The sequence below is a fragment of the Balaenoptera ricei genome, chromosome 4 (assembly GCF_028023285.1).
Source record: "Balaenoptera ricei isolate mBalRic1 chromosome 4, mBalRic1.hap2, whole genome shotgun sequence".
NCBI classification, from domain to species: domain Eukaryota; kingdom Metazoa; phylum Chordata; class Mammalia; order Artiodactyla; family Balaenopteridae; genus Balaenoptera; species Balaenoptera ricei.
Window position 1 is genome coordinate 88,790,849 of NC_082642.1, and position 22,910 is coordinate 88,813,758.

Sequence of the window (22,910 nt, forward strand, 5' to 3'; positions counted from 1 at the left end):
ATTTTTTCTCTTTGCTTTTCAGTTTTAGAAGTTGCCATTGAGATATCCTCAAGCTCAGATTCTTTCCTCAACCATGTCCAGACTACTAGTAGCTCATCAAAGACATTCTTCATTTCTGTTACAGAATTTTTGATCTCTAGTATTTTTTTTTTTCTTTCTTAGAGTTTTCATCTCTCCACTTGTATTGCCCATCTGTTCTTGCATACTGTGTTCTTTATCCATTAGAGCCATTAGCACATTAATCATTATTGTTTCAAATTCCTGGTCTGATAATTCCAACATCACTGCCATATATGAGTCTGGCTCTTATGCTTGCTCTGTCTCTTCAAACTGTGTTTTTGCCTTTTGTATGTCTTGTAATTTTTTCTTGATAGCCAGGCATGATGTACTGGATAAAAGGAACTGCTGTAAATAGGCCTTTAGTAATATGGTGATAAGGTGTTGGAGTGGAAAAGTGTTGAATAGGCCTGTGATTAAGTCTCAGTCTCTTAGTGACCTTGTGCCTCTGCAGTGCTCTTCACAGTGCTTCTCAGTATTCTCCCCTGTTCTGCTCCCTTAGGACAGGATGGCTAGAATTGGCTAGATTTGGTTATTTCCCTAACCCCAGCAGGTGAGGCTCTGGTTAAATAGTTTCTTCTGAGGACAGACTGTTAAGAAGAACAAGATGCTCTTAATATATTTCAAAATGGTTCCTTTTCCCCTCCTCCTGCCAGAAGCATGACAGAATTTTTCTCCAGTATTCACTGTGAGAACCTGTAGAGTTCTAGGAGGTAAAACTCACAAAAATGTGGGGTCCCTGATGATGGGGTCCCCCTGGAGTTTTTGACTCCCAAAGTCGTCCACACTGAGCCCCCAACAATTTGTTAATTACAGTTCAGGTTACTCTACCCCAGCACTTGTTACCACAGAGATTTCTGCTCTAGTAAGTTATGATTTTCTGTATTCACCTATCAGTCTCCTTAATTTGGGGGACAGTGTTTTGCCCTATGACCTCTATTTTAAGCATCTAAGAAGGGTTGTTGATTTTTCAGTTTGTTCACCTTTTTAGTTGTTGTTAGGACAGAGTAATGACTCAAAGCTTCTTATATGCCAAGCTGGAAACCAGAAGTCCCTCAATTTATTCTAAAACTTTGTCAAGCATAGTCTTTTTGCACCTATTTTTAAGCTTTTGGTTTTCGTTATTCACAATCAGATTTTGAGTATACAGTTGATCATTGAACAACATGGGTTTGAACTATGTGGGTCCACTTATACGTGGATTTTTTTCAGCACGTACTAAAGATCTGCAGTTAGCCGAATCTGTGGATGCAGAACCATGGATATGGAGGCCCAACTATAAAGTTATATGTGCATTTTCAATTTTTTGGAGGGTCGGTGCTTCTAACCCCCATGTTGTTCAGGGGTCAGCCATATATACTTTCTAAAAACATTAATCTGCAAAATAACTTCTTAGAAAAATAAAGTTATTGTACTTAAGACTGATTTGGTTCAGTCTTTCCTATGGCAGTCTTTTGAATAATCTTTCCTGGATTTCATTGTGCAAATCAGTTACTGTAACTCCAGTTACTGTAAAACTAAACTCCTTTTTAGTTCTGTTTTCTCAGAGAAACCAAATGGAATAATTTTGCTTTACTGATCTGAATTTCTAAACTAGTTTTTACCTGAAAACTTGAGCTTCTCTAATTTTTTTACCTAATAAATAAATTTTCTCTACCAAATTCTATTATATAAATGAGCGAATATGAATTATACATTAATTAACTTTGAAACTGATAATCCACAAATGTGGTACTGAATGGTATGTTTCCTTTTTCAAGTGTTTTTTTACTTACTTTATTTTGAAGCTTCTTCTCAGCCTGTTGATAACCATGTTAGCACATCTTCCTACTTGGGCCAGACACCAGCATCACCAGCCAGATATTCACCTGTTTCGAAAGCAGTGCTTGGAGATGATGAAATTACAAGGTAACGAACTGAATAGTCATCCTTCTTACATAAAGCCAACTATTAGATGGAGTTATAATTAGCCAACTAAGATAATCACAATTTTCAGGACTAATTTTATTAACAGATAATGAACTTAAACCTTATTTTTTTTTATTGGAGGGTTCATTGAAGGACCATAAGTGTAAAAATATATTACAAATAAATCACTGCTTTTTTTTAATGTTGCTATTTATTCTGACACCTAAAATTTACTTCCATCTAACATTACTAACGTTACTCACTAACAGTTTTTTAGATTAACTGTCTTTTTATTCCCCAAAAAACTCTCATCTAAGTGGGAAAAAAAGTGAAAAAATATTTTAGATCTTTTTCACATTATTTAACATAGTAATATGATATTATGTTTGAACAGTTTGCTTTATAGCTTTTGTAGAAGTAAATTTTGTAGAAGTATTTCATATTATAGCATTTAATGTTAAATGTATGCCAATTCATGTCATTTTATGTTTTTATTAATTGTATTATTGTTAGCATTATTATTTTTGAACCTTTATAATCATAATTATTCTTTATTTGTCAGACTCCTGACTCTAAGCAGTGATCTCTTAAATGTCAGATAGGGGTGTTTGTCTTTATCCTCTTCTTCAGGAGTTAGCAATATTGAGAACTTAATTTAATAGGTGCTCAGTAATTGTTTTAGGATGAAAATTACCGAAAAGGATAGTGTTTGTGATTATATGTTTGTGGTGTGAATTTTCAAGGCTGTTAATCTTTAGGCTGTGCTAGTATACTGACCTATCATGGTCGTTTTATTGTTGCTGTTATTTTCTAATACTGCTTATTTATAGAAGTAAAGAGGAAGTAGTTAATGGCTTATCTAGTCTTTAATCAGCATATTTTTCAAATTAAAAATATGTCATATTAGCATCTTGATTGCTATTCCCCATCTTTTTTCGCTACATATATCTCTTGTCTAGAGTATTTGTTGGACTCTGTAGTATTACACAACAGGCCTACCTGTTTTCTGTATTCTTCTATAAAAATCAGGCAGTTGATTATTGAATATGTCTTCCTAAATGGTGAGTGTTTTATCACTCCCTTTTGATCATTATACTCCTTTGCCCAGATAATGAAGTACAGATATCTTTACTTCATATTAGAAGTTCTCCACAATTTAACCCTAAACAATTTTTCAGAGATTATATCACATTACCAATAAAAAGAGAAAATAAAAGAAATCCCAACATACAGTTAATAATTCTAAAGTTCATTTTTTAACAGCTTTATTGAGATATGATTTACAAACCATACAGTTTACCATTTAAAATGTACAACACAGTAATTTTTAGTATATTACATTATAAATTTTTTAAATTGTGGTAAAATATATATAACATAAAATTTGCTATTGTAACCATTTTCAAATTGCGATTCAGTGGCATTAATTGCATTCACGATGTTTATGACCAACACCACTATCTTTTTCCAAACCCTGTTCAGGACTTCTCTGGTGATCCAGTGATTAAGACTCCATGCTTCCCAGCTGCACAGCACAGGGAGATCAGCTAGGTGCTTTGTGACCACCTGGGAGGGTGGGAGGGAGACGCAAGAGGGAGGAGATATGGGAATATATGTATATGTATAGCTGATTCACTTTGTTATAAAGCAGAAACTAACACACCATTATAAAGCAATTATACTCCAATAAAGATGTTTTAAAAAAAAAAAAAAAAGACTCCACGCTTCCAATGCAGGGGGCGAGGGTTTGATCCCTGATCAGGGAACTAAGATCCCACATACCGCATGGCGCAGCAAAAAAAAAGAAAAGAAACCCTTTTCATCACCTCAGACAAACTCTATAACCGTTATGCAGTAATTCCACATTTCCCTGTTCTCCCAGCTCCTGGTAACTTCTTTTTTTTTTTTTTTTTTTTTTTTAATGAAAGCTTCTTTCTTTCTTTCTTTCTTTCTTTCTTTTTGGCTGTGTTGGGTCTTCGTTCCTATGCGAGGGCTTTCTCTAGTTGTGGCAAGCGGGGGCCACTCTTCATCGCGGTGCGCGGGCCTCTCACTGTCGTGGCCTCTCTTGTTGCGGAGCACAAGCTCCAGACGCGCCGGCTCAGTAGTTGTGGCTCACGGGCCTAGTTGCTCTGCGGCATGTGGGATCTTCCCAGACCAGGGCTCGAACTCGTGTCGCCTGCATTGGCAGGCAGATTCTCAACCGCTGTGCCACCAGGGAAGCCCTCCTGGTAACTTCTAATCTACATTTTGTCTCTCTGAATTTGCATATTCTAAATTGTTCATGTAGTGGAATCTTATAATAACCTTTTGTATCTGGCTTCTTTCACTTAGCATAATGATGTTTTCAAGATTCATACATGTTGTAGCATGTATCAGAACTTCATTTCTGGTTATGGCTGAATAACATTTCATTATATGTATGTACCACATTTTGTTTATCCATTCATCTGTTGATGAACACTTGGGTTGTTTCCACCTTTTGGGTATTGTGAATAATGCTGGGATAAACACTGGCATGCACATAGCTGCTTGCATACCTGCTTTTAGTTCCTTTAGATACATACCTAGAAGTGGAATTACTGGGTCATATGGTAACTATGTTTAGGTTCATGAGGAACCACCTAACTGTTTTCTGTAGCAGCCACCCCATTTTACATTCCCACCATCAATATATGAGGATTCCAGTTTCTCCACATCTTCAGCAACATTTGTTTTTTCTCTTTTGTTTTGTTTTATAGCCATTGTTGTAGGTGAGACGTATCTCATTGTGATGTTGATGCATTTCCCTAGTGCCTAATGATGTTGAGCATCTCTTCAAGTGCTTATGTTATTTGAAAAATCAATTAATTTTCCTCTGGAAATACTATTGGATTTCAGCAGGGTATTTTTTAATTATTATTTGCTAATGCAAAATTATAATTCATACATATGTTTTCATGTGTTATAGGAACCCTAAACCATGAGTACACAATCTAACAAGGAAATAAGACCAGTATAGTGAAACCTGTCTTGTGCCCCTGATCCTACCCTGCTTCTCCTACATTGCCCCACCAAGTTAACTCCTTTCCTGAATTTTGGATTTATTATTCCCTTTTTTCTTTCATATAGGTGTTTATGTATATATTTCCTAAACAACATATTGTTGAATTTTGCTATTTTTGACACGAAAATATTCAGTATAATTTTGTTAATCCTGTAAGTGAACTGACAAAGCTGATTAACGATGAATACCTATGTATGACTAGAAAACACCGCTTTAAGTTTTGAGCAGACAAATATTTAAGATTAATTCCACATTATATGGAAGGATCCCTAAAATTCAGTTTTTAGAAATATTTACTTCTGTTAAGCCGTTTGTTACCAAAAGCTTTCTGCAGTGTTTTAGAAAAAGCAGATTAAATTTTTTAAATATTTACCAAATATGATACATTCTAATCTCAAATGATATTCTGTGATTCATCATATCTAAAACAGTCAGCTCTTGGAATTTTCATGGTCTTACCGGAAGGTGTAAATGGTTTTCACACAGTTATGTATAAGTGGCAGCAAATGTGAAACGTTATTAGTGGTAAGATGTATTCTGATTTCAGAGATTTTAAATTGGGAGTTGGAGGGAACAAAAGAGATGCATCTTAGAATGGATGAAAAGCAGAGATAGGTAGATGAATTGGAGGGATGTGACTTAAGAAATAAAGATATTTAATTACTTTATATAGAAAGTCTAGAGATGGGCAATTTTAACATTTGTGTAGCAAAACTAGGTCCATGGTATCTCTGGGATTCTGCTGGTTATCTTCATGATTGTAATATGTCCAAACCAGTAACAGGATTTTATAGTTCATTCTTTTGTGTGGGAGTGATTTGGAATAAGGAGGGGAACAAATACGCTTTGTATGGGGACAGAATATGCTTTGTCCTTGTTAGAGTCTTTCTTTGGGAAGTGACAGTAAAATTTCCTGTTATTTCTTAGAGGCCAGAATAGGGTCATAGCCTCACCTTAGCAAATGGGAGTGAAATTGGAGTGACTGGCATAGGTTATTCATGATTCATCCGTTTGAGAGTAGAAAGGGGGCCTGCCTACCTTCTCTAAGACAAAGGGATATCTGCCTTTTACAACATGTAAGAAGTAGAGACAGTGACTGCTTCTTAGGCAGTAAAGTGTGTGCAACATCAGCTTTTCATGAGTATTATTTTTTGAGTAGGATCTTTATATCATTATTTTTTAATTTCCACATTGTTTTCTCCTTTTTATTTAGTTCTATTTTTGTTTGTTAACAAGGATTTTTAGCTTCTATATAAAATTAGGATTTTTCCTTTTAATTTCTAGGCTTAGAAAGAATCTCTTTACCCCAGAGTTTAGAAAACTTTTAAATTTCCTCTGACTTTTTTTATAATATGGAAATATGATTCATCAGTAGGGAATTCTCATTGATAGAAAGTCAAGTTCTCTATATGTTTTAAGGTATTCAATATTTTTTTAATTTTCAGGGAACCTAGAAAGGTTGTTCTTCATCGTGGTTCAACAGGCCTTGGTTTCAACATTGTAGGAGGTGAAGATGGAGAAGGAATATTTATTTCCTTTATTTTGGCTGGCGGACCTGCTGATCTTAGTGGAGAGCTCAGGAAAGGAGATCGTATTATATCGGTAGGATATGTTAATCAAAATAATGTTTTTATTATTTTAACTATGACCTGTTAATTATTAAACATTTTGTTTTTTATATTCTAAAGTTATGGGAGATATTTTGGCTATCTTCTTCTAACATTTTACAACTTAGTTGTAGAATTACAGTGTTGACCGGGAACATGTTCTGTATGATAGATTTTCTTTTGGTATTTGACCTACTTATAAGAGGTCAGTCTTTATGAATGTGCTTGAAGAAAGTATGTATTCTCTATTTGTTGACTGCAAGGTTTTCTGTATGTCTGTTAACTCATCCTTGTTACTTGCGTAGTTCATATCTTTTTTATACTTCAATCTGTTATCGCCTTATCTGTTATTAAAGGAGACTTTTTAAGTTTATCTGAATGGTGGGTTTAACAGTTTGTCCTGGCAGCAATTTTTTTCCTTATATCTTTGAAACTATGTTACTAGGTGCATCTAAGTTTAGAATCAGCATTCCTTCCTGGTGAGTTGAAATTTTTTACCATTAGGTAATGATCCTCTTTACTTGTAATAATGGTTTTTACCCTAGAAGCTATAATGCCTGATATTACTGTGGCTGTGCTGACTTTTTTGCTTGATATTTGCCTCATCTTTTCTCCATTTTTCACTTTCAGTTTGTGTCTGTGCTTATGTGGCTATTACCCATACAATTTTAGACTTTATCAGTTATTCAGCTGTTCTCCTGAATGACTCAGATTTTGAGAAACCTTAATTATAATGGGGCTGTTTCTAGTATTTTACTTCTGTTTCATTTTTATATCCCTCAAACTTAGTCATTTTTCTTTTTGTTTTTTAACAGCTAATCCAAGTGTTCTACAATTTTTTGTTCATCATCCTTTCTTGTATCTCACTTCTTTCTTATGTGTTTCTCAGCAAGTCACTAACAGCATTGGGACTGGATTCGCAGTATAGGACTATCTTGATCATTGTAGAAAATTTAGCTTTTCTAGCTCCCATCCTCATGCTAGTAGAAGTCCTTAGTTATTTCAGAAAGCAAAAATGTCCCTCAAATATCCAAATGCACCTTAGTGGGAGCTCTTAGATTGTTCTTTCAGCAGTGATTTCTTGTTGGTAAATACTCTTAGCGTTTACCTGGAACTGTTTTTAATTTACCCTCACTTGTAAATTTAGTCTAGAACTCTATGTTGACAAGTGTTGTCTCTCAATACTATGAACATATTACTTTATACTCTCTGTCTTCTTTTGTTGCTGTTTAACAAAAAAGATTACTCTTTGTTGTTTGTAGGTGATTTCTTTTTTTCACTGATTGCTCTTAAGTCTCTTAGTCTTTGGTACACTGCAGTTTTACTAAAATGTGTCTGTGTCTAGCATTTTATTTATTCTATCTGGAATTCGTTATGCTTGCTGAATCAGAGGAGTCCTGTCTCATCAATTCTGGAATCTTAGCCATTATCTTTTTAAATTTTGCCTTTCCCACATTGTGTGTTTCTATCCTTCTTGAACTCCTATGAGAGGACATTACCATTCTGTTCTCCATGTCTTTTAATCCCAATTTCATATTTATCAACAATATCTCCTTGTACTTAATTTCAGTCAGATCTGTTTTCTATCTCATAAATTTTCTTCATCTGTGTCTAATCTGCTCTTTAGGTTAAAACTAACTTTTTCATTTCAAAGTACCATTTTCTTTCTAGAAGTTCTTTCTAATTCTTTTTCAAATCTTCCTTGATGGTTTTGGGGGAGTCTTGATTAAAGTTTCTTATGTTCTTTTAGGTTTTTCTTTTAAACCTATTTATCTTATACAGGCATACCTCGAAGACATTGCAGGTTCAGTTCAAGACCACCACCAAAAAGCAGATATTACAATAAAGCAAGTCAAACAAATATTTTGGTTTCCCAGTACATGTAAAACTTACAATTATACTATATTGTAGTCTATTAGATTAACATTATATCTTAAAAAACAATGTCCATACCTTAATTTAAAAAAATACTTTATTGGTAAAAAATGCTAACCATCATCTGAGTCTACAGAAAGTCATAATCTTTTTGCTGGTGGAGAGTTTGAAATATTGCAAGAATTATTAAAATGTGACAGAGACATGAAGTGAGCAAATGCTGTTGGAAAAATTGTACCAATAGACTTGCTCAAAGCAGGGTTGCCACAAACCTTCAATTTGTAAAAAATGCAATACCTGCGAAGTACAATAACGTGAAGCACAGTAAAGTGAGATAAGCCTGTATTCTATAAATAATAGTTCTGTTTTCTGAAGTTTGTAGGTATCTAATACATGTTACTTTATGGTGACTTACAGTACATTGTTTTCCTATGTTCTAAATTTTTCATTGTGAACTTAATGTCAGTAGTACTTTATGTACTTCACATGTGGGTATTCAGTGCTGCCTGAATTGGGGAGTGGTATTCTTTGAAAAATATCTTAAGTCGATTGTGGTAGACTTGGGGGCATCATTCTTATCACCATTTTTCCATTGAGAAAACTGAAGTTTAGAGGTTGATTTGCTCATAGTAGCTAATAAAACCTAGTAAGTGGTATAGCCAGGATTTACCTTAACCACTGTATTATGCTACGTCGTTTTGTTTTTAATTAAAAATTTAAGTGACACTTTCTGAAATTTTAGGATTTGAGATATAGGGATAAAACCTATATCCTGGGTCAGCAATGCTATTCAGTATTGATAACTATTTTAAATCATTTTTTTCAATATAAAGTAAAGAAAATCAGAAAGTACTCTTCAAACTGAAGATATATGTGGCTGGAACATGATAGGAAAAGCATTCCAAAAATTGGATCTTTTATTGCAGTTTTCAGATTGCAGTCCCTCTTGCCACCTGATCCTTCCCTGCACATACTTAGACATATCATCATATTCCTGCAGCCTATCTTTTTGAGGATCCTTTATAATTCAAGATAGACTGAGTCCAAGACAGAAAGAAGGTGGCTAATCATTTACAAAAGAAGTAGAGCTCTTTCTGGTTTTAGCTGTTCTGAGATATTGGTATAACTAACTGATATTTGAATGAAAATCTTGGGAGTTTGAGTCTTCAAATAGGCTATGGTACTTTGTTAAGGATTATAGTCCTACAATTTTAGAAAATAAAGGAAATTAATAATATGCAATGCAAGTAAATGGAAATCGTACCCATATACTTTAGTTTACAGCAACTAAAATAGCATAGTACTACCCAAAAATAGTGATTATTGAACAGATTTGTAAAGCAGAGATACACCTTAGTTACAGTGTCAGAATGTTGAGGGCCTTAAGAGACCATCACTCTTACCATAACAACCAAAACCATCTGGATAAGTTTAGAAAAACTAAACTCATCAGAGAACTGAGGATTCAAAGTGACATAAGTAGAGTAACTTCCAGATAGTAACTAGCCCTACATAGAAGAGAAGACACCCATGGCAGCTGCTCCTTGGAAGAGTGGTGGGAGAAAGAGAAGGGTTAGACGGGGATAGCGAGGAACCAGCCAAACTTTGCCCCAACATGTAATGGCCTCAGCGGACTGGTGAAACTGATAAAAAATTCTGGGAAGCCGCAGAGCAAGTCTGTACCTACCTGCCAACTCCTTTCCATGGGTCTTCACCGAGACCTCAGAGCTTATAAACCAAAGGTTGTGAAACAATAGGGAATTAAGAAAAAATTATTACTGAGTCATACAGAGCATCCCAAAATACAAGGCACCTGCCAGTAAAGAGGGGACCTTGAGCAGAAGATCTGTGAAAACTAATGTCAGCAACTCTGTACTTTGAGCTGCTCAGGGATGAGAGTGGGGCAAGAAAGCTGAGAAAAAGCCCTCTGAGGCAGTGTGGACAGAGATACCTCCAAGAAACAGCAAGCCTGGGACAGGTCTAGAGAGCAAAGAAAACTTACCAGCAACCTCAGAAGCTGGCAGCAGGGTTATAAAGGTGTATGTTTGTGTGTGTGTGTGTGTGTGTGTGTGTGTTTGTGTGTGTGTGTAATGAGATGAGATCTTTACACCAGTAAAGGGAATTTTACCAGTGCTCATAGCCTAAGCGCCTCAGAAAGAAAAGTCTTAATTCTGCTCTCAAAACATTTGAAACTAAACTTAAAGCTACAACAAAATCCAGTAGCAGCTCAACTATAGATCATATAGGTACATCTGCCCCACTCTAGTGGCCTGGCACAAGGGTTATTCCCAATTCTGGAATTAAATATTATTTATTTTTTATTTCAACCTCTACTGTTATTTTATCCATAGTGTCTACTTTATAATTAAAAACTACAAAACATGCAAAAAAGAAAGAAAAGCTGGTTGTCAAGACAGAAAACAGTCAATATAAGTAACTTGAGAAAAAGCTCAGATGTTGGATTTATCAAACAAGTATTTTAAAATAAGATAAAATGATGATGATAAAAATACTAAAGGATATAGGAGTAAAGGTAGACAATATGGATGATAAGATGGGAGAATTTCAGCAAAGATATAGAACATATGAAAAATGAGTCACATGGAATTGCTAGAAATTTTTCTTTTAACTATCACAAGTGAAAATTTTGTCTGAAAGGCATAACAGCACACTGGAATCTGAAGAGGGAAGAATCAGTGAACTTGAACATAAGTCAAAGAAAGTTTCCAAACTGAAACGTAAATCAGGAGGGGTGGGGGGAAAATCAGGGAAAAAAAGTAGACCAGAGCATCCAAGGTCTATGGAAATAAAGAGGAGATGTCAGACAATAAAGAGGAGACAGAATCTTTGAAGACATAATGACAAAGAACTTTCAAAAACTGATGAAAGATATCAACCCACAGATCTGTGAAGCACAGCAAAGCTGAGGCAGAATACATGCAAAGGAAACCAGACCTAGATACATTGTAAAGTGCTAGAAAGCTATGCTAAAGAGCACATGTTAAAAGTAAACATAGAAACACGTTACATATATAGGAACAGTACAAATGACAGCTGGATTCTCACTGGAAATATTACAGGACATAAAGGAATGGAACAGTATCTTTAAAGTGGTGAAAGAAAAAACCTTCAACCTAGAATCCTATATCTCCTGAAATTAGTCATCAGAAATGAAGTTGAAATAAAGACATTTTCAAACAGACAGTATCTTAGAGAATTTGTTCTTGACAGACCTACAAGGAATACTAGAAGAAATTGTTCTGGTTAAAGAGAAATTATATCAGATGGAACCTAAATCTGCAGACAGGAAATAAGAATAACAGAAGGGGTAAATACCTGGATAAGTATAAAAGGTACATTTTTAGAAAATAATTTTACATGTTTCGTTATAAGATGATTGGCTCTTTAAAACAAAATAACTGCATCGTATTGTGTGAGTTATGGCATATGTAGAAGTAAGATATAAGGCCACCAAAGCACAAATAGAAAGGGGGAGGATGGTTCTTATACAGTTTGAGAAGTGGTATAAAATTAATTGGAAGTAGCCTGTGATAATTTATACTTGCATGTTATAATCTCTAGAGGAAACACTAAAAATACTCCAAAAGGGTATGGTTTTTGTAAGTCAATACAGGAAATAAAATGAAATATGAAAAAATACATGCTTCTTCCAAACAAAGGTAGGAAAGGAAGAAAAGACAAGGTAGAAAAAAGCAGTGCCAAGGTGTGAGGTTAAAATGCAACTATATTAATATCTACATTATAGTTAGCACTTTAATTAAGATGCAGAAATTGTCAGCTTGGTTCAAAAAAAACAAGACCCAAATATAGACCCTTTATCAGAAATTCACTTTAAATATAAAGATGCATATGTTGTAAGTAAAAGAGTGGAAGAAATTATGCTATATAAACAACATATGAAAGATGGTGTGACTATATTCATATGAGACAAAATAGGCTTCAAGGCAAATGGTGTTATTACTGAGAGATTTTATAATAATGAAAGCATCATTTCTTCAAGAAGACATAACAGCCCTCATTGTGCATGTACCTAGTAATCATTTCAAAGCACATAAAGCAAAAATTCCCAGAACTAAAGGGAGAAATGGACAAATCTACAGAGTTGGGGATTTAAACACCGTCTTCTATAACTGGTAGAATAAGTAGAGAAAAGAAGAAAATAGCTTTAGCCTTACCACTCATCATCTATAAAAATTAACTTGAAATGCATTGTAGAACTAAACTTCTAGGAAAAAACATACAAGAAAATCTTAGTGAACTTGGATTAGTCAAAGATTTCTTAAGTGGTACCAAGGGACCAAGTCAGTCCAGTGGTGAAAGGGAAGTCTTTTTAATAAATGATGCTGAAACAGCTGGATATCTTTATGGAAAAATACAAATTTCAACTCAGTCTTGCTCCAGATATAAAAATTAACTCTAGATGATTATAAATCTTATAAATCTAAATGTGAAGCCCAGAACCATAATCCTCCTGGAAGAAAACATAGAAGGATATCTTTGCAACCCTGAGGTAGATGACAATTTCTTGGACAAGATATGTTAAACACTAACCATAAAAAAATGTGCCATTAGGAAACCAAATAGGCAAGCTATGCAATGGGAAAAAATATTCTCAGTACATATATCTCACAAAAAACTTATATCCAGAATATATAAACATCTCCCACGAAGCAGCAGTGAAAGATGAGTAACTCAATTTTAAAATGAGGGGAGATTTCCCTGGTGGTGCAGTGGTTAAGAATCCGCCTGCCAATGCCGGGGACACGGGTTCGAGCCCTGGTCCGGGAAGATCCCACATGCCGAGGAGCAACTAAGCCCATGTGCCACAACTACTGAGCCTGTGCTCTAGAGCCCACAAGCCACAACTACTGAGCCCGCGTGCCACAACTACTGAACCCCGCACCCTAGAGCCCGTGCTCCACAGCAAGAGAAGCCACCTCAATGAGAAGCCTGTGCACCACAACAAAGAGTAGCCCCCGCTCGCTGCAGCTAGAGAAAGCCCGTGCGCAGCAATGAAGACCCAATGCAGCCATAAATAAACAAATAAATAAATTTATAAAAATGAGGGGAATTTCCTTGTGGCGCACTGGTTAAGAATCCACCTGCCAATGCAGGGGACACGGGTTCAATCCCTGGTCCGGGAAGATCCCACATGCCGCAAAGCAACTAAGCCCATGCACCACAACTACTGATCCTGTGCTCTGTAGCCTGCGAGCCACAACTACTGAGCCTGTGCGCCACAACTGCTGAAGCCCACGTGCCCTAGAGCCCACACACCGCACCTATGAAGCCCGTGCCCTCTAGGGCCCGCGTGTCGCAACTACTGAGCCCGTGTGCTGCAACTGCTGAAGCCCACGCAGCTGGAGCCTGTGCTCTGCAACAAGAGAAGCCATCGCAATAAGAAGACCGCGCACCGCAACAAAGAGTAACCCCTACTCGCTGCAACTAGAGAAAGCCCTCATGCAGCAATGAAGACCCAATGCAGCCAAAATAATAATACTAATAAATAAATAAATGAGCAAAAGACTTAAACAGATATTTCACAAAACAAGGTGTATCAGTGGCTTATAAACACATGAAAATTTACTTAACGTTAGGCATTAGGGCAATGCAAAGAACACAATAAACAAAACAGGGTTAGAGGAATTTTGGTGGGAGCAATGTCACTTTTTTACATCTTGATTGTGGCAGTGGCTCTACAGCATACACAGTTGTCGACACTCTTATCTGTAAACTAACAACGATTACTCTATTGAATGTAAATTATGCCTAAGTAAAAACATTTTTAAAGCCATAGTGAAATACCATATCCTATCCAGTTGAATGGCTAAAGAAAAAATAATGATGACAACAAACATTAGAGAGGATGTGGAGCAGTTGTAACTCTTATTCATTACTGGTGGGCATGTAAAACTACACAACCACTACAAGAACTTTTGGGGAAGTTTTAAAGAAATTATACATACACCTAACCTTATCACCCAGATTTTATCCAAGAAATCTTATGTTTACACTATAACAAGAATGTTCATAATAGCCTATCCATAATAAAACTCAAACAGCATGGATGACACTAAAAAACATCGTGTTGAGCAAAACAGAACACACCACAAAAACACATACTGTATGATTCTTATTGTAGTCATGTGCAGGCAACACTAAGTTGTATTGATAAGTCAGAACGTGGTTGCTGCTAATTGTCCTATTATAAAGAGGCATAATGGAGATTTCTGGGTTGGTTGATGGAAAAGGTATGTTTGGGGTTGTAGTTTCATGGGCATATACAGTTGTCAAAAATCCTTCCAACTGAACTGTTTAAATTTGTACATTTTATTGCTTGTAAGTTATACTGTAATTTAAGTTTTAAAAATAATTTACAGTATAAGGGCAAATTAGTGATAAGGAATGAATTTTTTAAAAATAAATGTTGGCGAAATTAGCTAGTTGCTTAGCGGAATAAAATTAGCTTAGAGCCTCCCTTCACACCTTGTGTCAAAATAAATTCTCAGTTGGCTTAGAGGTATGTGTGAAAAACTCAAAACAAAAATATATGTTTTTTAAATTGTCCATGTGGAACCTCTTTATGTGGGTTACTGTCACACTGCTAGAATATGTTAGTCTGACGAACACAACGTGGTTCACCCAGAACTTTCCCAGTTTTAGCACTGAAAGCCCCATGTCTGGAAACCCCTTTAGGCTAAGTTTTAAAACTGAAAGTCCCAGACCCTCCCAACCAGTTGCTTGCCCTAATGTTACTGTAAATTAAATTCAGCCTTCTGTTTGGCAGTATGCATCCATAGTCTTAAATATTTTAATGGTTACTAAGCTGCTCTAGGGAAATACCCTGAGAAGCAATAGGAAAGACCTTAGGAACAAGAGAAAAACATGAGAAAAGATATTCAAAACTAAAATAAAACCCAGAAACACTTATTTAAGTACCTCTTTACACAAAATTTAGCTATTTTCAGTCTTCAGCTTGTATCAGGATAACCTCAAGGCCTTATTAAAAAACAGATTCCTAGATTCCATCCCCAAAGTTTCTGATTCAGTATGACTTGGATAGGATCTGAAAATTTATATTTCTTACAAGTTTCCAAGAGATACTGATGTTGCTGCTCCTGGGACCAAACCTTGTGAACCACTGTTCTAAAGACATCCCTGTTATTGATGTTCTTAATGATAACCCACATTACTGAGAAAAGCATAAATATTTGGGAAGGCAAGGAAATAAATAATAATTTTTATAAAATATTCCCTTTGATATATTTAATTTTGTTGAAGAAAGAAGCTTTTGAAGTCAAGATTTATTATTGTACAGATGTTGAACAGTACATTTTTCACTATGGTATAAATGGAAATATTACTGTTATTTCCAGTGATGCCAAGCATAGAGCAGTATATAGTTGATATTCCCTGAAAATTTAGAAACATGGAAAGTGACCCAAGAGACTTCAACAGAAATTCTCTCCTTCATAAAAACAGTGAGAAAAGTGGCCAAAATTGTTTTTAGAATAAACTTTTTCAGAACTCTGGAAATTAACCAAAGACTGACAGCCATTCAGGAAGTGTTTACTCAAAAAAAAAAAATCGCTGAATCTCTGTAAGAATGAGCTTTGTGGAATTTTAATTTGCTTAAGTCCCACCCCTGGCTCTCTATCACCACATTAGCCTTGAAAAATAGCCCACCTTTTCAGTGAGAACCAGTGGCCCAACAGCTACTAGAGAGAGCAAAATGGTGGTAGAACGTTCAGAGCTTCTTTTCCAAAGAACTATCATAATTTGACCTGTCTGGTGGGTTCTTGGAACATCCTATTTGAAAGGTTCTCTGTATTTGACCTGATTCAAAGCTCCACCAGTGCAAAAGCCTTTCCCCTGGGGTAATCGCAAAAACAATTACAGGCATATTATGGCTGCCTGAGACATTGGTAACAGTTGGGGCAAACAGTAGACTAATCAAAAACTTGAAAAACTAGGGAGTGAACTCTCCATAGGACCTTTGAAAAGCTCTTATACTTTGGAATCTAGGAGGACACATGCATGGTCTTGGGCTGTGTTCCTGCTCAGGAAAGACCTGAAAAGGCCCTAAACTCTCACCTCTGGCTGACCATGAGACTCTGTGCAAGAAAGAAGTGAAGATTAAGGCAGAATTATCAGTTGCCTAGCTGATTGTTGAAGGCATTACCCAACATGCGCACATTTAATGAAATCTCTGTCCAGTCATTTACTGACCACTCTGCTAATCAGGCAGACACTTCACTGGCACATACAACAAAGAATACAAACCTTACAGAATTCAGAAAAGTCACCAAACAACTGCTATAACAGACAGCAGTAATATCAAGCCCTGGGTAGGAGGACAGATCTTATACCCAGAATTGCTACTTTATATTATTTTAAATGTCCGGTTTTCAACAAAAAATTGAGACATGCAGCAAAACAAGAAAATATACACAGGGGGAAAAGCAATCAGTAGAAACTGTCTGTAAGGAAGCCCAACACTATACTACTAGACAAAGATTTTAAATCGGATATTTTAAATATATTCTAAGAACTAAAGGAAACCATGTCTAAAGAATGTAAGGAAAGTATAGGAACAATATCGCACCAAGTAGAGTATGTCAATAAAGAGATTTATTTTATGAAAAAGAAACAAACAGAAATTCTGGTGTTGAAAAGTACAATAACTGAAATGAAAAAAAAAAAATCCTCTAGACAAGTTCAACAGCAGATTTGACCTGGCAAAAGAAAAAAATCCACCAACTTGAAGATATGTCTGTTAAGACTACCCAGGCTGAAGAACAGAAAGAAAAAAGAATTAAGAAAAATTGTCAGAGGCTCAAAGACCTGTGGGGTTACCATCAAGTGTACCAATGTATGTATAATGAAGTCAGAATGACAAGAGAGAGAGAAAGAGGCAGAAAGAATATTTGAATAAATAATGGCAAAAAACTTCCCAAATTTAATGAAAAACATTGTACACATCTGAGAAGCTCAGTGAACTACAAGCAGAATAAACTTGAAGAGATCCACACCACAGATAAATCATAATCAAATATCAAAAGACAAAGGGAGAATCCTGAAAGCAAAGAGAAATCACTGATTACAGGGAATCCTCAGTAAGATTAACAGTTGATTTCTTGTCAGAAATCATGGAGGCCAGAAGGCAATTCTGAAAGAAAAAAGCCATGGTCCAAGGTTTCTATACCCAGTCAAACTATCCTTCAGAAACGAAGGACAAATCCCAGTCCCAGGTAAACAAAAGCTAAGGAAGTTATTAATCTCCTTAACTTCTCTTATAGACCGTAAACCTGCCCTACAAGGAGTACTAAAGAGAATCCCTCAGACTAAAAAGAAAGGACATTAGAGAGTAGCCCAAATCCATATGAAGAAATAAAGAGAACTGTTAAAAGTAACTATATAGGTAAATGTAAAACAGCACAAGTGCATTTTTTGTTTGTAACTCTTTTTTTTCTCCTTTATAATTTAAACAACAACTAAATAAAGCAATGATTTTAAATCTGTGTTGATGGGCACACACACACTGTATAAAGATGTAATTTATATGACAGTAGTATCACAAGGGGTATAGAGGGCACAGAATTATAAGAGCAGAGTTTTTATATACTATTGAAACTAAGTTGGTATTAATTCAAAGTAAATGGTTATAAAATGTTAATTATGACCTAGAGAAACCACTAAGCAGATAACTCAAAATATATATAATTTTTTAAAGGATATTAAGATAGTACAGTGGAAAATACCTATTTTACAAAAGAAGTTAGTAATGCAGGAATAGAGGAACAAAAAAGACAAGGTGTGAAGAAAACAAATAGCAAAATGGATGGCATAAATCTTTTTTTTCGTTAAATTACATTGAAGGTAAATGGGTTAAATACTCCAACTAAAAGACAGATATTGACAGGGTAGATTTAAAAAGATCAAATTATATGCTTTCTACAACAGACACACTTTAGATTCAATCTTCGTTGAAAGTAAAAGGTTGGAAAAGATATGCTGTGTAAACAGAAACCAAGAAACACATAAAATGGCTATACAAGTGTCAGACAAAGTAGACTTTAGGACAAAAATTGTTTCTCAAAATCTAAGGACATTTTATAATATATGTGCTATATAGATTATGTGTGGTATATAATTATACATATTGTGTAATTGTTGATAAATTTCTAGAAAGACATAAACTTTTGAAACTGACTCAAGAAGAAATGGAAACTATAACTGTAGACCTGTAACAATTAAGGAGATTGAATTGATAAACAAAACTTCCCACAAAGGAAAAAACCCAGGACCAGATGGCCTCACTAGTGCAATTTATAGAACGTTTAAAGAAGAATTAGCACCATTCACAAACTCTTCCCCAAAAAAGGAATAGGTGTGAAGAACACTTTCCAACTCATTCTACAAGGCCAATATTATTCTTATATCAAACCAAACAAAGACATCACAAGAAAAGAAAACTACAATATCCCTTATGAATTTATATGTAAAAATCCTCAACAAAGTAGCCATCTGGATTCAGTAGCATAAAAAGATTGTACACCAGCATTAAAAAAGGATTATACCCTGTAACCAAGTGGACTTTGTCCAAGGAATGCATAGTTGGTTCAACACAGGGATAACCAAAGTAAAACACCATGTTAATAGAGTTAAGGGTATAAGCCACATGACCATCTAAACAGAAAAAGCTCCTATCAGAAACCAACAGCTTGCATCATAAAAGCACCAAACAAATTAGGAATAGTAGAGAACTTCCTCAACCTGATAAAGGATGTCTATGAAAAACTGATAACTTATGTCACACTAAATGCTGAAACACTGAAAGCTTTCCCTCTGAGATCAGGAACAAGACAGAGAGGTGTCCACTCATGCCACTTTTATTCAACATTGTGCTGGAGTTTCTAGATTGGGCAGTTAGGCAAAAAAAAAGAAATAAAAGCTTTCTAGATTAAAAAGGAAGAAGGAAAATTATCTCTTATTTGGAGATGCCATGATCTTATATATAGAAAATCTTAGGAAATCCAGAAAAACTATCAGAGATAATAACCAAGCTCAGCAAGTTTGCAGGACAGAGAATCACTATACAAGAAACAGTTGTGTTTCTATATACCAGAGTTGAACAACCTGAAAGTGAAATTAAGAAAACAATTTTATTTATAGTAGTATCAAAAAGAATAAATTTAACAAAGTGGATAAACAAAATATGGAATATCCATAAAATGGAATATATGATTCAGCCATAATAAGTAACAAAGTACTAAAACAGGCTAAAACAAGGATGAACCATGAAAACAAGCTAAGTGAAGAAGCCAAACACAAATAGCCACATATTGTAATATTCCTTTTATTTAAAATGTACAGAACAGACAAATCCTTAGAGTTAGAAAGTAGAATAGTGGTTGCCAGGGTCTAAGGGGGGGAATGAATGCTAATGGGTAGTGGGTTTTTTGGGGGTGGGGGCTGATGAAAATGTTTTGGAATTAAAGCATGGTGATGTTTGCACATGCTTGTGAATGTACTGAAAAACACTAAATTGTACACTTTAAAAGTTTGGATTTTATATAAATTGTATCTCCATAAAAAAGTGACCCTAAATCTGTTTACACGATATGTTTCTCAGTACCAGGATTTCTTCTAAAATATCCTTGATAATGTATTCCATTAAAATGTTTGGTGTTATTTAGGAACATTTTTAATTTGTAGTCTTCTTAACAAATTATTCTCCTTTGAATCTATGTAGGTTGTTTTCAGATCTTTTCTGTAGCAAAGGGATCCAGTGGTCAGGAATAATTCATTAAAAATTGTGATCTTCTCTAAAATAATCTATGAAAGTTTGTCTACCTTTTATATTTCTTCTCTAATTTTTTCTGCTATAAATTAGGAGGATTTTCTTTATGTTCAATGTAGAACTATTTATACATTGTGTTGAGTTATTCTCTAATAAGATATTAAGCTAGAGATATTCTCTAATAAAGCCACATTATGTTACACTTGTTTAGATTACGGTTTTTGGATTTTTGATTTTCATTCGAGAGGTGTCTGTACATTTTAACTTAGTTACATAGTAATATCCTTTGTAGATAATGTAAAACATCAGGTCTTTAAATGTTTTACATTAAACATTTAAAATGTTCTTTTATGTAAATTTTATGATCCCAGGAATTTCTGGGCTATAGTCAAATTTTCCAAACTTGGTATGTCATTTTTAACAGGTTTTAGATTAGTTGTCAATGAAGCAGGCTGTCATATTAAAATTGTGTGACAGCTCTTCTTTCCAAAAATATTCAGTAAAGGTCCCAAACATTGCTGTATTTTATTCATTCATGGTTCTTAGGGGGAAAAGCCAACTTAAATGTTTAAAGTTAGTTACATTTAAGTTTAATGCTCACATTAATGTCCTATTAAGTTTTTCTTGTAGTGGAAAAGGTTCAATCTCTAAAGATAGTGTACCTTGCAGTGTACTAGGTGCTGGCAGCCTTTCAGAAATAAGAATGAAGTTGCCTATTCTTCTGGAGTGGGATTGATCACCTCATTAATTATTTTACCCAAGGAAGGTCCCTGTGTTCAAAAAAAGTCTCCTTGCTCATTTAATAACATTTACTGTATTTAAATGTCAGTCTGTGAAATCTGAGCTATTTTAATACTTAAAGTAATTGCTTTCCTGTTACTCCAAAAGAATGGAAGCTTTAGTTTGGGAAAGGAAGGAAGAGAATTGAAACTGAGATGAGTAATAGTGAAAATGTGGCAGGAGTTGAATGGATGCTGTAAACAAAATGAATTTCCCTCTCATTGCCTGAGTTACTAGTGAAATGAAATGTACAAAATGATGACACTTGTTGATTTTTCAAGTTGTCAAATTAAGGTACATTTCTCAAGAGATTGATAGACAACCTTCTGGAAAACTTAGGGGAAAATGTTTTGGATTTGTTCACTTGACAGTAAACATAGTATTTTAAGTGAATAAAATTGTCTTGATTGACTATACAATATATTTTTGTTTTACTGTATAACATATTTTTAGTAAATCAGAACAAGAAAATATTTTAGTGATAAAGTAATTGCAAGTAATTTTTTTTAATCTATGCCTGCTCAAAGAATAGGCTATTGTGATTTCTAATCAGTGTGATGATTTTCTTTCAAATTTAATATGTGGTTTGATTTACAGGTAAACAGTGTTGACCTCAGAACTGCCAGCCATGAGCAGGCAGCAGCTGCTTTAAAAAATGCTGGCCAAGCTGTCACAATTGTTGCACAATATCGACCTGAAGGTAATAAATTCTTGTTGTCTGTATTTATTTTTTATTTCAGTTTTAAGAAGTCTTCCTCTTAAAAATGTTTAACTTCCCAAGCTTAACTTTGTTTTTATATTTTTGTCTGATTTATTAATCTGTTATTTGTTTAGTTTGAACTTAATTCACTATCCAGATCAAAGAGTTTTTAATAGAATGTAGGAACTTGTATCTGCCAACTCTTTGAATATTTCTCTATTATTTGGATTAGTTTTCAGGAGTTTATCTTTTTAAATGTGTCATCTAACCAAACATATACCTTTAAGTATACCTTTGACTAACTCAGTGGTTGAAAAGCAAAGATAGTAATTTTGCCAAAGAAAATTAGGTTATCTCAGTATTTTCTGACCTTTGAATTAGGTTATATTTATTAATAACAGGGTTTAAGATATGTTTCTAATAGCCTTTATTGTTACTTAAAGAGAAAGAATGCAAGTTTGAGATATGATATTTTTCTAAATAGTGAGGTATCATGGACTTGACCTTACCAAGTTCCTACCGGGAGAAGGTGATAATGGAAAATTTGAGGTCGTATTAAACATACATAAGATTCTAGCGTACATCAACATAACCACTTCAGTAAAACCTCAGTGGAATTTAAAAAGCTTAAACACCCAAAAGAATACATAGCATACTAGTTAATGTTCATAAACAAGGTGAAGAGGGAAAGAATGATGTGACTAAAGGAGCCAGGCAAATCATTCTATGATTTAGCAGCTGTTACATGTATTATTCTTTTCTTGGAGTGGAATTTATTTCTGTAACAAAACCTAATATGTGTTTTACCTGATCAAAGTAGTATGTTGGGCATTGCTTGCTATTTCATAATATTTCTTATAAACCTCAGCATTCTAGGTTCAGTAACTGAACAAGAATAAATTCATTTATGTAAGGGGTAAGTTCCAAATAAATCACATTAATCAAGCAAATAGGGATTAATATATGAAGTCAGAATGCCAATTCATTAATTTTTGTGAGAAACAAAACTACCAGTGGGACTACACATGCTTTTATCTTCTGGCCAACACATTCTTGCCCAATAGGCATATTATACGGAAACAAATTATAATCAATGCTTGCTTACTATTATAGAAA

The 22,910-nt window shown here is 34.7% G+C and overlaps 1 protein-coding gene across 11 annotated transcripts in view; it reads left to right on the forward strand.

Moving 5' to 3' along the window:
- DLG1 (discs large MAGUK scaffold protein 1) overlaps positions 1 to 22,910 on the forward strand; it is a 288,055-nt gene that overhangs the window by 185,147 nt on the left and 79,998 nt on the right. For all 11 annotated transcript variants that reach the window (XM_059920818.1, XM_059920820.1, XM_059920821.1 and 8 more), the window contains 3 exons: positions 1,845 to 1,965; positions 6,454 to 6,610; positions 21,692 to 21,794. In XM_059920818.1, coding sequence (XP_059776801.1) covers positions 1,845 to 1,965; positions 6,454 to 6,610; positions 21,692 to 21,794 — 381 coding nt within the window. The remainder of the gene's footprint in view (positions 1 to 1,844; positions 1,966 to 6,453; positions 6,611 to 21,691; positions 21,795 to 22,910) is intronic.